We start from the raw sequence: 16,822 nt of genomic DNA on the forward strand, positions 1-16,822 counted from the left end.
GTATGGAAACTAATATTGACCATTTATTGGTTGGTTTTATAACATGAAAATATAATATATATTTTAATCTTATTTAAATATCTAATAGCATCTTATTAAATATCTGTCTTGATAAAATAATTTTAAGATTAAATAATTTAATAATTATTATAATTATTTTTAAAAGCTAAGACTACAGTATATTATCATATACATTAAAGGTAGAAAGCCCATTAAAAACATTTAAAAAATCTAAATTTCAAATAATTATCTGCTTGATACTAAATATTCTGGCATCATGAACAAATGGTTGTAAAAATAAGTTTGAATTTGTTTGCTATAATCAGATTAAATCAATAAAGTTCAGTTGAATCTTCATATGCACACCAGGGGCAACAATGAAATGCTATCCTGATGTCACCCTCTGTGCTGGCATAGAGAGTAGAATGAAGTCGCCATCAGCTATTGACAGAAAGTGAAGAGCTTAATGAACTCAACGGTCCCAGCATAGAAGTGTTCATGGAGCGTTGCTGTCCGATAAAAGCTGACACATGAAAGTGCAGAAGAGGAAGCCAGTCAATGCTGCAGGCCAGGCAGTGCAGCCCAGCGCTCTGATGTCAGAGTAAAGAGTAGACTTCTGTGGCAGGCAAGGTCCCGGCCCTGCTACTGATGCAGTTCTAACTTTCTGATGAATATCCGTGGTTGAGGTCATAGGGTTCGTATCAGAAGTGGATTAACAAGTAGCCCACACTGAAATGACCAGCATATATTGTGTTTTGTGTTGCTGGTTTCTCACATATTTGTCCTTGAAACCATTAAAAGTTTAAAGTGTTTTAGTGCTAAATATATAAATTATGTATTAACCAGAGGCCAATCTATTTTATAGGACCTGAGCCACCCAAGTCCTGTGATGAGCTTGTGTGCAAGTTCGGCGCATCATGTGTAGAGTTGAACGGACAGGCTAACTGTGAGTGCCCGTCACCAGATTGTGATGAGAAAAACAAGACCAAGGTGAGCTTGCATAAGTGACAGATCCACACTCCACAACTACTGTAATGATAAAGATTTCCTTTCTAATAATAGACATGAACATGTTTGTGGACAGGTATGTGGTTCTGATGGGGTTACCTATGCAGACCGATGCCAGCTAAGGACCATTGCATGCAGACAAGATAAGGAGATCTATGTGAAGCATTTAGGCCAGTGCAAAGGTGAGAGGTCTTTTTTTCACTAAAATATTATAAACATTAATAAACCAAGATAAAAAGGCTACTTGATAAAGGAAAATGAAAAATGCATAACATAGTCTTAGATACTTTTACTGTATTTTTTTCATTATTTAAACAAAATTTTGTCAGAGAATTTCTTTTTATTTGTATTTTTTAAATAGTCATATATTTATAACAAATGTCAGGGAATGATTTTTATTGTATTTTTATTACATTTACTGTAGTCAGAAAACTTTTGTGTGTGTGTGTGTTCCTAACAAAATTGAGTGAGGATACCAGTGGGGTAAAAACAATACAATAAAAAAAAGAAAATTTAATTCACACGATATTCTCTGCAAAAACCCTTATAATGCAAAAAAAAAAAAAAAATAAATAAATAAATAATATTTTTTTTACAAAAGCTGTACTATTAAGGATAGTTAAGGATGATTTTAACTAGAAACCAAGAGAAAAATGTTGGGACAAACTGCATGGCCCATAGTTAGGAATGGGGTCACTGGGTGTGCAGTTGTATGTGGGATGGGTATGGGGAGTATTGATGTGGATGATGGGTGTTGGGTACAGGAAAGCTTCCTGACAGATGCTCCCATGTAGATAGATTCGTGCTGCTTGGCTTCAGGCTGGAGTCTTGAATCCCCTGGAACTGGGCAACGTTTGAGCTGTTTGATTTGCATCACCCCTGTGTGGATTAGGGAGGTTTAACTGCACAGTCTGAGGGAAGCACCTGAAATCCTGCTGCTGATGCTGCCGGGAGGCCTACTATGGGTAGATCAGGCTGTGTAGAGAGTTGGGCATCGCTGTCATTCTCTCTTCAATCGTTCATCCATTGCTGTATACATGCATGGGCAAAGGGACCTGGTAGAAGGCCAAGGTTAAGACTTTCATGTCGGCTGTATGTAAGAAGCACTATGCCAGCTCACATCAGAAGGTGTTCTGCAGGGAGCTTCTCTGTGATGGGCATGGCACATGGTTTTCCATCTGGATCAGGGCCAATGGCAGGTGCCAGACATTTTCAACAGCAGCCCATGCAGGCACTCTGTCACACCTGTTAATGCCACATAAGTGCAGCTTGAACTAATTTATCTGTTGTGTTCATAGCTATTACCAGGTCCTTATGGATTCTTTGCCTGCAGAATATTCATCAAATCTCTTGTTCCTTGCCTTAAATATAAAACAATTTTGTTTTCCTAAATTCCCAATGAAAGTGAATGTGACGTGGCATACAGCCAAGTATGGTGAGCCATACTCAGAATTGACATTTAACCCATCCAAAGTGCACACACACACTGCAGTGAACACACACCCAGACCAGTGGGCAGCCATTTATGAACAATTCCTTAGTGTTATTTTAAAGACAAGACAAAAAAAAGAAGGTGTTGGTTAATTTTAACCCAAATGTGAACTTGCTTTTCCAATAAAACACTGTTCTGTTTCCACTGATGTTATTGAGGTCATTCAGGCTATTGGATAATGTTAGTTGGATCATGTTTTTTTAAACTCCCATGTGGTTTAATTAATCCTGGTATGTAGGGCTCATTTTTAAATAGTGATAGAACAATACATCTGCCAGGACAATTCATGTTTGGCCATTTTGATGAGGCATCAGCCAATAAACTTTTAAAAAGCCAATAAAAAAAGCAATTGAGTATGTGCATTTGTATGTAAATACATGATATTATGACAAGTAATACAATACTAACATTCAGATTATAGCAAATTAGTACAATAAATTATCCTAATCATCTGCATTTGTAGATTTTGGCAGCAGCTATTAAAACATATTGTTCATATCGGTCATTTTCACCTTCCAGTCAATTCTTTTTGTGAACAGCATTTCATGTTGACAGATATTTTTAGATATTTGATTACAGCTCACATTTGGCAAATGGTTTTTGGACCTGGTTATGACACACCACACCACAAACTGATGTTTAAAGATGATGATTGGACCATCATCCCTATAGTCATTAACCAGAGCACCTCTCTATCTTGCTCTGTTTCTTGGCATTACCTGCCTGTATGACAAGAATCCAGCTGCTCTTCTGGGTTTATTCAGGGATCTGGGAGGAAGTAAAGAGTGGGCTTAGGTTGGATCTTCACCAGCCTAGGGCGGAACTGGCAACAGCAGGACCATTTATTAATTTCTTCTCCAACATGTGGAGTAAAGTGGCTCGGCAGCCCTGAGGTGGAGGGGTTAGATCACAAGCTCATTTCACGTGTGAGTGGATGTGATTTAGCCGAAAGCCTTGCCTTTCTCTCTCTATTTCTCTCACTGATCTCTTGACGTTCTCTCATCATCAACTCTTCTTGATGACAAACGGTGCTATGAAACAGCACACGGAGTGAGTTACTCCTCATGTTGCCAAAGCAGGCAGCAGATGAGGCAATCAGAGGCACATCTTGGTACATGACGCAGGGCGTTCAGGGTCTTGAATGGCTGAGAAGCTTTTGGCTCATCAAGAGTCCAAGACTTGGCAGTTCCTTGTGCTCACATACGGTGTCATCACCTGCACTCTTGCTGAAAATTGGCAGTCTACACATTAGCATATGGGACGGGCGGCTCTCAGCGTAGATGTTAGTTTTGGTTATCGTTTTTGTTCTAAATAATATTTTCCAGGTTCAAAACCCGTTTATCTCTGTCATACCTCAGAAAAGAAAAAGCTTAAAATGGAAATGTACATGGCAAGGCATTACAGGCAGGATAGACCTTAAAATACACACTGTTTAAAAACTCTACTCCGATAAAATTGCTAACTTACCTTGTCTGTGCAAAGTAAAATCCAATTTTTCAACTTTTCTCATTACCATGTAAAGGAGGTAAACCCTGCAAGGTACTGTTTACATAGGAAAAAAATCTCCCATAAGAATTATGTCATATAACCTGGAGTTTATCTGCCTATTACAACAGTAGTGCTACTGCTATAAGGACATTTAAAACAACTGTACTGTATCTCAAATTACTGCCATTTTGTATGTAAGCCTATTTATGTTTTAATAACAATATGACATGATAATTAATGTATATTACTCTGATTTACCCTGTACACCAGTGCTTCTTAAACAGGTGGCCAGGACCCACTGAGCCCTCGGCAAATGCCAAGGGCAAAAACAGCTATGAATCAAGATATTTCCCGTTTTAATTCTCCCCCTTAAAGACTTTTTTCTTCGAAGAACCAGGGGTCCTTCTGTATAGAAAAATATGAAGTAGCCTAATTTTAAGTGTGATTTCTAGACCAGGTCATACATTCCAGGTAGAATTTGTGAGTTAAAAAGATTTTAAAAAATTACCCATTAAATCATGAGCAACTAGAAAGATCCTGCTGCTTCAAATATTGTGGTGGATACTGCGGGCCTTGGAGTCATAATTGAGAACCACTTCTGTACAAAGTAATGAAGGAACGTGTACATCTTGAGTTTTTGCCATGACTAACACTGTGAGAGATTCCAAAATGCTGTCAGTGTGGACAGACTTGAGTCTGGAATCTTAGTTAGTCTCTTTAAGACTAGAGGCACAAACTAAAAGATGAGTCAAAATTATTTTCTGTGCTGCTCTATTTGCATTAAACACATTGTTAATAGAGAAATCTTCTTTATCCCTTTCATTTCCTCGTTTCTCTGTTTTTCTCTAACTCTTTTCTCTCTCCGCATCTTTCAACTTCACTTACGCTTGAAATTAACAAACACTCGTACAATGTTGTATGAATAGACAGAAATCCATCTTAATAACAGCGTTTCAAGAGTAAGTCTACAGCTATGGCGACTGAAGATGACTGCTGCTATTGCCCAGTTGTACTCTATCAGCGTGCATATTTGTGTCACAAAAAGCTGAGGCGAGTGACCCAAAGCCCACTACCCAGATCTTTTTCCCTCAGAGCTAACGCTACGCTGAGCACCTGAATGACAGGTGCAGCCGAGTTAAAACAGGAAAATGCATGCCGTGACAAACGGCGATAGCATCAGTGCTCTCCCGCACAAAGCTAGCACACTCGTTCCTTCTCGCCCAGGCTGTGACAGCCGTTCTGATAGAAGTAGTATTTCTGTAAGGTATCGTATTTCACACCTCGTCAGCAACTCGCTGTTTAAATTCGAGATGATTAGCATGTAATTAAGAGCCTGTGCTTGCATGTTATCAGGTTCCCAACTAAGCGCGGTTAGCCTGTACACGAGGGATACGTTATAGTTAAGCACAAAGTCACGGATGATTGGGTGTTTGGATCCCTTGGTCCCTATTGTCTCGTTTCGTCTGCGCATGGTTATTATTGTCCTCTGAATCTTTTTATATGTATCAGACAACATGCATCTATGGAAAAAAAGACTCTTGCATTGGTAATTTTCTTTAAGTTTGAGCTCAGCTGCTGCATTGGAGAGGTTTGCAAGCGTGTTGAGAAGACTACCGTGGTTGGAGCATCGACGGATGCCTGCATGAAGTGAGGCTTCCTTTGAAGCTGCAGCTAAACTCTGCTTTTCTGCCCTATTTATATCAATCATTCATCACTAGAGGCTTTGGCTGTCTGTGATTAAAGCCTCCCTACAGGAGGGCAACATCTGAATATGTATATATAATTCATATCTACAGGCACTCTCTCACATGCACAAGCACACTCTCTCACAGATCAACCGTTTTCTGCCGTCTCAACCCCAGTAGTATATAAACACTTCTGGTCAAGAGTCTGTTTAATGACTGGGTTGAGCTTGCGGAAAACCTAGCTTTTAAAAACATCAAGGAATCACATCAGAAAGACACAGTGCAGCAACCTGGATCTTTCACATGTGCAGTTCATTGACTTTATGGGTAATTTAAAATCTCTTTTTTGCTGCACGGAATAACGAAAATCTGAAGTTTGGAACAACACGAGGTGCTTGTAAATGACAAAATGTTCGTTTTGGGGTGAACTAATCCTTTAAGGCTAAGCCCTTGTTGTTTGACTACAAAAGGGGCTCTTTGCAGGTGTTCAGGTGTTGGGGTGTAATGAAATTTAAGTGATATTATTGAAATAAGATGCTTTTTGCAGGCATTAGGTGGTTTATTCCTGGTGTTTCAATGCATCTGATTTTGATATGAATCTGTGAGGCATACAAAGCATTGCTCAGGCTAAGGACACCCTGCTGAAACCATGCTGAGGCTTTTTTTAATGGCAAAGATGAATGGGTGGGAGGGTGTAGGTAGAATTCAGGTGAGAAAGAAGGCCTATAGAAACATTTCCATCTATGCTTACCCATCATTCCATTCCTGCTTTCTCCCAGAATCCATTGAGCTGACGGCCAAACCCACCCCCTTCCCAACCACCCACCGCTCCACCCCTCCCACCGCTCACGTCAAGATCACCAAACAGCGCCATGGCCACACCACCACCACTACTTCAAGCATTGTGGACAGCTTCTTGGTGGAGGCTCTGCCTTCTCCGAAGACGGTCGAGGCAGGAATGTTCTCCAGCTCTTTCACCACCCACCGCCCTACCACACTCAACAAACAACCCCGCACCTCATCCCCACTCCTGGACTCCACCCCTTACTTTGACGAATCGGGCAGTGGAGAGCCCAGTGGGGACGAAGAGAGGATGAGCGGAATGGAGGAGAGCGGAGAAGGGCCACTTGGTAATGCATTCACCATAATCTTTCAATCATAATGGGTTTAGGCATAATTGTCAAGAACAAATGACAAGAGATGATGAAATTCTCTCTTGTATGGACTGACCTTGCGTGTGAGATGACCTTGACTCGCATTGTAATGGGATATCAATTTAACACTGCCCATTATCTCAGCGCCCATTATTATTTGAGAGGTTTTGACACCTGACATCCAACCGCTAAGTGAGTGGTTTCATTTGGAATCACTATCTTCAGTTTGTAATGTGGCCTAACCTTATGAGTAAGCCTCTTCAAATCAACATTCCAGATGAAGTCAATGCAACCTCTGTTTCTTTCTTCTTTCTCTCTGAGCTGTTCCTGTATAGTCTGTGTTTCTCAGGATCTGAGCTCAAGACATAGACCCCATGAAATGAATTCACTTGTTTTTTTGCCTATGTTGACATACATTATTTTTAGATTAATTTTCAGTATATAAAAACTGAAATCTATTTACATTTTTATTATATCCTATTTATATTGTTTTTTTATTATATAATTGGTTGCATTATTGGTTTATTGTTGCCGGACCAATTGAGAGCCACAACTAGTTAACTTGATAGCTCATACCTTGGAAGAAAGCAACAAAGACACTTTCAGAATGAATAACTTCCAACTGCTACCTACAATTTAAGTATATTAAATTGCTTATTAAAGAAAATAAAGTATGACGTTAACAGACTCAGATAATCCTTAGTTGCATTACCTGCCTCCAACAAGCGCATGTAGCTAGAAGTAGAGGAAGCTGTAAATCAAAAAAATTACCCATAGCAGTGCAAATTAGGGTCTGCTTTACGTTTTTTATGTTGTTTTTGGAGGATTAAATAATGGCGCAAATACCAGTAATTTGACGAGCACAAACGTTAGTAAATCGCATTGCGTGATTCATTTTAAAACGTATTACTTTTTTTTCAGGCACAATTATTACATATTTAATACGGTCAGGTGCAAAAATAACCCATGCCTTTTGAGCACTAATTCTTCACTTTAGTCTTTTGAGTCTTTAGTAAATCCTGTCAGTACTATTTTAACGCCAAAAAACGGATTGTGCTGGCACAAGCTGTTAGTAAATCTGGCCCATGGACAAAAAAAATTTTGTTCTCCACTACAGCCGTTTCTAATATTAATAGCCTCTTGGTCAACATGCAAGTGATAAATCCCTCAATCCTTTACTTGTATGTGTCCTTTGCCACCACAGCTATATTTATTCGGCTAATGCTAACTTTACTCTGTAACTGCCTGAATTGGTATAAAAGAGAGCAGCAAGGCCTCAGATTTATTCTCTTTCCACTGTTGTACCGGAGCACTCTTTGACACAGGACACATGAAGTCTGTCTGTGGGAGGCATCTCTTGGGACTTTCTGATGACTTTCTGCCTCCCATTGAACCAATAGCCTACAAGGCTGAAGCAGTGTGTTGGCCAGCGTGCACCCATAAATTTGCCCACAAACGTGAAGAAAAGATGTCCGGTGATGCTTTCCAGCTCTGCGCCAAAAGTCATTTCCACCACTCACTATTTTCACACGCTGCCTCTTTCATACTCACAGAGCCCTTGAACATCTAACGGCTTTATGGCTTGTTTGGCAAGCAAGAGATATTTAGTTCCAACCCACAGTGCTAATCTTCTGTATGCATACTTGTAGGTGTGAGGTTTTAACAAGCTATTGTTAGGGTTTGACTGAACATGAGTTTAAAAAGTAGGAATACATCAAGAAAGATGTAAAAGTCATTTCGCAACTACTCGCAGATTGTTCTCTGCAAATCAAAGAGTCAACCATAGAGCCGTCATTATTTACACCATAATTTTCCTTCTCCACAACTTGACATGTTAATTGTTTTTGCAATTATACAAACATAGTTTAAAATAGTTGCTGCCTCAAGCATCAAATTCTAGAAATCCTGCTTGTGTGACATCTTCATCTCTCTCTTCAGGTTCAACAGTAGCTACTACCACTCTTCCCACAGTCAAAGAACGGTCTTCCTGTGACAACACAGCTTTTGGCTGCTGTCCCGATGGGAAGACAGCTGCCGTCAGCTCTGAGGGTACAAACTGCCCCTGTAAGTTCCCGCCAATCACTCTTAACTAAGTGTCAGTACATGTTCGTTTATTAACTGTGACCAGCTCTATGACTAAGCCACCAACAGTGATTATTCTTTTTATCCTGGAAGTCTGAGAGGATGGAGAGGAGGAGGTGTCCAGAGTTGTTAATGATAGGGGATACTACTCTCTATGAGTATGTATTATCTTATACATGCCATATGGATGTTGATTTTGTGTGCCCAGGGTCCAAAAATGTGTACTTGTCACACACCATAATGCTTGTTAAAAAAAAAAAGAAAAAAAAAAGGCCTATTACTCCGTAGTTGGCTGGTGACTTAACTGATATAATACATTGTTGATTTTTTTTTTAATTGTTTTTAAGTTTTTATGTATACAGTATACATAGGTGTAATTTGAACATATTTTAAAATGTACTTTGTTCCTGTGATGGCAATGGAATGTGATGGAATTATTTGAAAATTAAGTTAAAAAGAACAATATTTATTTATTTTGTAACATTATGAACTTCTTTACTGTCACGTGATGCATTCATTTTGTCCTGACTCAATAGCTAGTATTAATTTCTTTCAAAAAGAAAAAAGAATCTTACTAAAAACAAACTTTTGAATGGTAGTGTATATAAACACTTAAATTTTGGACCTTGAGTATTTCAGATGCAGGGGAGCAGGTTCAGTTTCAGTAGCTGTGGCAAATGGATAAATAAAGTCTCCAAATGTGTTCAAAGTGGCATTAGACCAGATGCGTCCGTACACACTCAAACCGTTTTCTCTCACCAGCCCCATCTGTTTTATAAGAGCAGAAATTACACACAATGGAGAATAATCGATACGGGACAGATAGGCAGTAGCAGGCAGATGTTTTGTGCTCTCTGTGTGGGAACAGTAGGTCAAGTGCTCACGTCTCTTCTCATATCCGTCAGCTGGGTCTCATAACTCCCCACCGTTTATTGTCGACGTGTCACAGTGGCCGGGAGCGAGGGTCCTAATGTCCATTGCGTTCAGTCTCTGCTGTCAGCTCGAGCTATCCCCATGTCTCTCAAGCACTAAGGAGAACTCCCCCTCGTATTAAACTGTTTTACTGTAAGGCTGAAAACAGCAAGCAGTGCAGTTTACCCCTGCTGCCTCTATGGAGTCTTGGATCCATCTACCCCACCCCACTCAATAAATGAAAAAAATGTTTGTTAAGAATGATTTTACATATCTAGTGTAAATTAAAATTACAGTACATAGCTCATTGTACAACAGAATGCCATTTGGACTCTTTGTTACCAAGGATAAGTACAGTTTTAATGAGTACACTCTAGAAATTACGGAGCATAGCCGAATTGTGGCTGAGAATTTGAGACTTTAATTTGAATCCACATCTAAAGCCAGATTTCTCCACATGTCTTTGTGCTCCATGGGAAATTCCTGTCCTCAGATGTTTCCGATTTAGAATCTGATCGCTGTTTCCCTCCATCTCTCTTCACATTCAAATCTCCCCCATTTGCTCCTCTTTGAAAGCTCCATCAGATACGAGGTGATGTGTGTCTGTGGAAAAAGACCCTTATCATGCAGTTTTAACCAGCTTCTGTCACTCACCCGTTTCTGGGATTAGAAGACAATTACGGCTATCTTTCACGATAATCATACAAGTGCTTATCCTGGGCCCAGCCAAGCTGGAGTCTGGCCTGCATGATTGATTTGGACAATTTGTTCAGCTGATTACATGCTGCACAGAACCCAGCATCAGGCCCTCTCCCTGCTCTGCTTCAGTTGGTTATTCATGATTTATTTCTCTCAGTCATGTAAAAACAGCCCTCTGATCCTCTCTCACTTTTTCCGCTTATTAGTGTCAATGAGAAAGGTCAGCAATAAACTTAAAGCAATGTTTAATGATGACCCCGACCCTAGTCGGGACATATGAAATTGTCTTTTAACCTATTATCTTATATATTGTCCAATGTATGTCAGTGTCGCTGTCTAACCGATCTCTTTCCACTCAGTCCTCCATGCCAGCTTTTGGGAAGAGTCTCGGTCTGGTAAACTCCAGTCCATCCTTCCTTCCAGATCTTCATCCATATTCTTACATATTTCCCTATACTTCCACCTCCACTGCAAATGAATCTCTCTTTCCCCACTCGGTGAACCCCACGACTAACCTCACAGAAGCTCCATCACTAACTTACAGACTGGCATTGCACCAACCATAAGTGTGTGTGTGGCTGAGAGTGGACTGGCACTGTCTGTTTCATCAAAGTGTCTTTTATGTAACCATATATGCTTCCCTGCCTTGCCCACAGCCACCATGCGTTTCAGCGGCTTACTGCACCTGGATAAGGTAGAGGATCAGGAGGTCTTCTACACACCTGAGATGGAGGACCCCAAGTCAGAGTTGTTCGGCGAAACGGCCCGGAGCATCGAAAGCGCTGTGAGTTATGCAGCTCAAACTTATACTTGAGTTCCTTTTTAGTTTAGTTTTGAAAAGAAGTTCTGGTTTCGGTTACAGATTTATTTTATTTGATAGAAAATACTATCAAAACTACTTTTATGCTGCTTTAGTGATGCTTCATTTTTCAGTCGTGTGGCAGTAGCTCAGCTTTTTCAAAAAAACTGTAGCTGTTAAAAAAGGAACAGAATCACTGAAACTTTATTGAAGATTAGCTTTTTGTTTATGACAGATGCTTTTCTTGTTGTATCTACCTTTTACTCCTTTATCCATTCTCTTTTCTCTTGAGGTTGTCCCTATGGGAATTAATGTGTAATGCATTGTGATAATAGGTGGAATTATCCAGAGGAATAAGTTGAATGTGACTATTGAAAAAACATGTGTCTGGTGATCTGTCAATCTCTGGAAAATCAGTTCATTAGCATAAAACTAATATGCTGTTTAAATTTCACAGTGACTTAGTTAAATATAAATAAATTCAATTAAAACAATGGCATGTAGCTTTCAAGTATTTCTCAATCAATTAAACACTGCACATTTTGACAATTCAATTCAGTGAGTGTTGTTGTTTTTTTTTTTTTTTTTTTTTTTTATTCGATTTATAATTTTTAATGATTTATTAAAAAAAAAAAGTAAGGTACATTACAAAGACAAAAAACCAGGAACATGGGAGCAAAACTCATAAATAGAACCAAAAAACACAGTAAGATAATAATGATAGTGAAAAATTTGGAACAAGATAGATTGACAGATATTATTAATTATACTATTATGTTTACTAATATTTAGAATTATGTTTTATTTTTAGATTTTACATTTTAATTTTAGTGTAATTTTTTATTTTAAATGAATGTGCTTTTGTCAATTTAATTAGTTTAGATTTTATTTGAATAAACTTTTGTCGATTTTATTTTTTAGTTTTAATTACAAAGCACTTATAATAATAGTTATAGTTAACGGTATCAACACTGGCTGGTATTTTGGCCTCAGTGCACGGATACTTTTGACATACGGATAGCGTAGCTTCCCTCACTGAGTTTTTCTTGCATTCTTCACCTGACACTGCAAACTACCTGCTGGAATCTGCTGAAGAAGCGGGTGATTTGTTCTCGGCTTTTTAACCCATTTAGGCCGTGTGTGGTGATGAAGAGCAGTGCGATAATGACTTACACTTATCTAATCACTAATCTTATCACTAATGTTAGCAAGTGCTATGACCGAGATTCCCGACAGGGACTAAGCGAGGATGTAATCAGCCTTTCTCTAGGAGAGCTCTAGCTGACACAGAAAGCTAATCCCCCATACTTCACTCTCTTACTCAGTGAGGTCCAAACCTCAAATTGGGCCATCGTCAGTAAAGAGTCAGCAATTTAAATGGTTCACCTTCAAGCCTCTAAATTTCCACCCTGTCTTTCCCTTCACTTCATTTCAACCCTGTTTGCTGGACTCTGTGTAAGCAGCTTCTAAGAATAGAGACCAGTTTCTGGGTCAACATTTCCATCCGGCAATGCTGGGCAGCCTGGTTTTGTTGGGGGCCTCTCCAGTGAGGCCTAAAGGAAGGGAGGAAGCGTCTCCTTTTTCCTTTCTTGCCCAGCATGGATCCAAAAGTACAATGAACTCACAGGGTCAGCCTAGAGGCAAAAGCGATTATGTCTGCGACAACTATGCGCTTTTCCAAATTCAAGTGCAGCTGTGAATGAAAAGAGTGAAGAAGGAAAACACAAGGCCCTTGGGTGACTTGAATGGGGGACTCGATGGACCTCCTGCTGAGCCACTCTAACAGAATGTGCACACACGTCAGAAAGCACTAGAACAACTCAGAAAGTGGTTTGTGAGTCATCTGAGTGCATCCTAATTGGAAACCACTTCTCGTTTTCTCTAATTTTGACCAATTAGGTGCACTGAAATGAATTTGGTTTTGGTGAAATGGTGTTTGTATTCAGGGAAACAGCAGCAACTAAGCTCCTCTTACATTATACCAAATCAGTGACAGTACATGTACCAAGGTGGAAACTGCGCCGATTCTTAACTAACAGCAATGTTGTAATGTGACATTTACCACTGACTTCGAAACGTGTTCCTGTAATTACTTCTTCGCTGTAGTTAAATGTCAGTTTGTGCACCGAGACCTGGTGGAGTTTAGTAGAGTTTTTCCACTGACACACTTTCTCATCTTGTGGAGGAATGTGCTGTGAACAAAAACTAGATTCGGCATATCAAGCTTATTACCAGTTCACACACTGCACTGGGGCATTTGCTTTTCTGTTTTTCTCTGTCTTACTTTGTTTCTGCTTTTAATTTCTCCAGTTGAATGAATTGTTCCGTAAATCAGATGTCCAGAAAGACTTCAAGAGTGTCCGTGTGAAGAATCTGGCTCCCAGCAACTCCATAATAGCCTTTATTGAGACTCACTTTGACCCAGGTAAAGTTGCACCAAAAGTTTTTCTTAAAGATTGTTCAATCAAAAAAGGTCTCCCTGTGATCACTGAGAATGAATTGTGCCCAATGATAATGTTTTATGTGAACATATTGTTTGCATCGTTTCAGTCGCCAACACACTATTACATAATAATCTAATGCAGGGGTGCCAAATTTATCTACTTGAGGACCGCAGTTCTACAGAGTTAAGTTCCAACCCTACTCCAACTCACATACCTGTATTTTTAAAATAGTGCTGAAAGACTTTATAGCTGGATCAGGTGTGTTTAATTATGATTGAAGCTAAACTCTGCAGGACTGTAGGCTTCCAGGAATTGAGTTTGGCACCCCTGATCTAATGGCTCAAACTCCCCCACAAAATCAGCACTGAGCACAATGTGGACACTTTTAGTAATCTTGTGTAATTAAAGGGCAACTAGTGGCTGTAAAGAGGTGTCCACTTGGTGCTAATTTGAATCCTGCTTGGAGCATTGTGAGTAGGACAAGTTACATTGGTGTCGTGACCCGATGGGAAGTTCTGGGGGTTGAGTGTGACAGTCGCCAACTTGTAGGAGTTGTGCAGGTAAACCTCACTCTGCCTTAAGTGGCACACAACTGAGTAAGGGTTGTGGTCTTCCTTTTAGACATGCCTGCCTCCCATGCCAGTTGACCTTGGTTTGAATCGCGCTCCGAGCATTGCACATTGCATTCCAGTTACATTGGTGCCATGACCCGGATGGTAGGTTAGTGATACAGAGGCCAGCTAATAGGTGAACAGAAACTCCCCTGGCTTAAAGAGGCGCATTAGTGACTAGGGCTATGGACTGCTGTCTTGAGTGTCCTTGTTGGCACACCTAACTCCCGTGCTGATTGATCCTGGTTCAAATCCAGACTGAGTAGGACCAGTAACACTTGCAGACTTGAAACTAAGCATGTCTTGCATGCTACGCCACAATAGTACAGCATCACTACCCAATCCATTCTCTTGCTGAAAGTGCACTTAACTACAATGCACATCTGGATGTATGCCCAGTTATAATGCTTTTCTCCATCATTTGTTCATCACTGATTTGATAACAGTTGCCATGACAACAAACATCCCTTTAATAAAATTGTTTGCCACCAACTTTCCATGGATGGTAATAGTGCAATATTTAAGATAACTGAAAAACTGTCTAAAAAAATTAGGCTAATTTTTTTTAGTGATGTGTGTTGCACTGACAAGAATAATTGTAAATATTTCAGTGCATTTATCTGGATTAAACTGCATTGAATGTGCTTAGTGAAGAATTTTTGCACAAAATACACCACTGTTTTTGCCCCCGATGTTGTTTATTATCTGTCTCCCCGAGTCCTTCTGTTTTTTGGATATCCTGTTTTATTTACTTTCTTTTTTCAAGCTGCTTCTAATTTATTTCTAAAGTGGCTCTAGCACACAAAGCACACAGTCTGACTTATACCCTCCTCCCACATCAAAATTCCCCCAAGTCTGTGCTCCTTTAGAAACGTGCCCATGGCAAGAAATAAAAAGAACATAAAAACTCCCTTGTATGTTTGAAGAAAATAATAAGTCAACACAGCAGAATGAGGCATATAATTTAAGTAAAAGAATTCCTGAAGATGCGGCTCTCGTCTTTTTTGTCTGCTGGAGCGGTCAGAGAGCGTGGCCTTTTTAGCAAGGCAATTTATCAGCAAGGGGTTCTGAAATTTCAGTCTCCATCACTTCTCATTCTTTTTAAAACCCTGAGCATCACACTAGCTGATAAAAATCTCCTTCACTATTCTCTTTTTATTGGTCCCCTTCAGCGGCACAAGAGCACAATTCTAGCGCAAGCGCCCGTCATAAAGGCAGTCTGTGGTGGCCAGTAACAGGGCCATCTGTGGAAGTGTTATTAGAGTGTATCATCCCAACGTCCCTGAAATGCATGTTGGTTCAAGAACAGCTTCTCCCAAGGACTTATTACACGCAGGCTTTTCTGTATATATTGGCAGAAAGCTGGTTAGTGTTGTTTCTTCATACTCTGCTGTGCAAAAGGTTCACCTCTGGCTCTGTTTAATGTTGTGTTCTCATGCTACAGACACAAGGTTCAGTGTGAAGGATATTGAGGGAGCCCTTCTCAAACAGCTAAATGCATCTAAAGACACTGGTATAGCTGTGAAGAAACCTGAGAAAGAGAACATCCGCATCACCACCTATGGTAACCTGTCTTTTTTATTTTTCTCTTTTGTTGAATGTGATTGCTCTTCAAGCTGGCATTTGATAGCCATGAGTGACCCCAGGACTCAAATAGCTCAAAAGATCCAGCTTATTGAACATCAGACTGTATGTCTCAGCCTTGGTTTCATTTGTCAAGAATTAAATATGTCTACCCTGACTGTCAATATTTTAGGTCTTTCAGCTGTTCCTTTCTTCACGACCACAACAACCACCGTGGCGTCAGTCACAACTCCCACCACCACAATATTGTCTCCCACTACTGCATTTACCACTCTCCGCCCAACCACCACCAGACGACCCTTCACCAGCCGCAGGACTACCACAGCCGCACCAGCCACCACCACTCCATCTCAGGCCCCCACGACCACAGTCTCCCTGAAGAACAGACTGACTGTCCACCCCAACAGGCCGTGCGACTCCCAGCCCTGCCGTCACGGTGGAACCTGCGAGGAGGAGGATAATGACTTCACCTGCATCTGTCCTGCAGGAAGAGGAGGAGCCGTGTGTGAGAAAGGTGAGGGGAACTAGAAAAAGAAAATTTGTGCATTGCAGGAAAAACTAATTGAAAGGGTGAATCTCATAAAATCAAAACCAGGTCAAATTTTAATGACCACATAATCAACAGAAAAATATATATATATATTTTCCTTAATAAAACAGACAAATTTTTAGGACCATTTAAGATTTATTTGTTGCATTTTTATGTTATTTTCATGAAAATTTAACTTTTCTTTATTTTTTTATTTGTTTTGCAAATTTATAATGCTCTCATTAATAATAAATAACCTAGCATTTAATTCTATTATTATAATTTTCTTCAAGCAAAGTATTGTTTCCTGTTTCTTTTGAACCTTCTTTTGGTAT

The 16,822-nt window shown here is 39.8% G+C and overlaps 1 protein-coding gene across 6 annotated transcripts in view; it reads left to right on the forward strand.

Annotated features, from left to right (window-relative positions):
• The window catches only part of LOC127944967 (agrin), a 228,413-nt gene that overhangs the window by 189,207 nt on the left and 22,384 nt on the right, over window positions 1-16,822 (forward strand). For 5 of the 6 annotated variants that reach the window (XM_052541409.1, XM_052541413.1, XM_052541408.1 and 2 more), the window contains 8 exons: window positions 866-990; window positions 1,085-1,190; window positions 6,453-6,803; window positions 8,766-8,891; window positions 11,177-11,304; window positions 13,630-13,744; window positions 15,819-15,938; window positions 16,131-16,472. In XM_052541409.1, coding sequence (XP_052397369.1) covers window positions 866-990; window positions 1,085-1,190; window positions 6,453-6,803; window positions 8,766-8,891; window positions 11,177-11,304; window positions 13,630-13,744; window positions 15,819-15,938; window positions 16,131-16,472 — 1,413 coding nt within the window. The remainder of the gene's footprint in view (window positions 1-865; window positions 991-1,084; window positions 1,191-6,452; window positions 6,804-8,765; window positions 8,892-11,176; window positions 11,305-13,629; window positions 13,745-15,818; window positions 15,939-16,130; window positions 16,473-16,822) is intronic. The other variant, XM_052541412.1, reaches the window with a different exon arrangement.

This window comes from Carassius gibelio, chromosome A23, assembly GCF_023724105.1.
Source record: "Carassius gibelio isolate Cgi1373 ecotype wild population from Czech Republic chromosome A23, carGib1.2-hapl.c, whole genome shotgun sequence".
Classification (NCBI taxonomy): Eukaryota; Metazoa; Chordata; class Actinopteri; order Cypriniformes; family Cyprinidae; genus Carassius; species Carassius gibelio.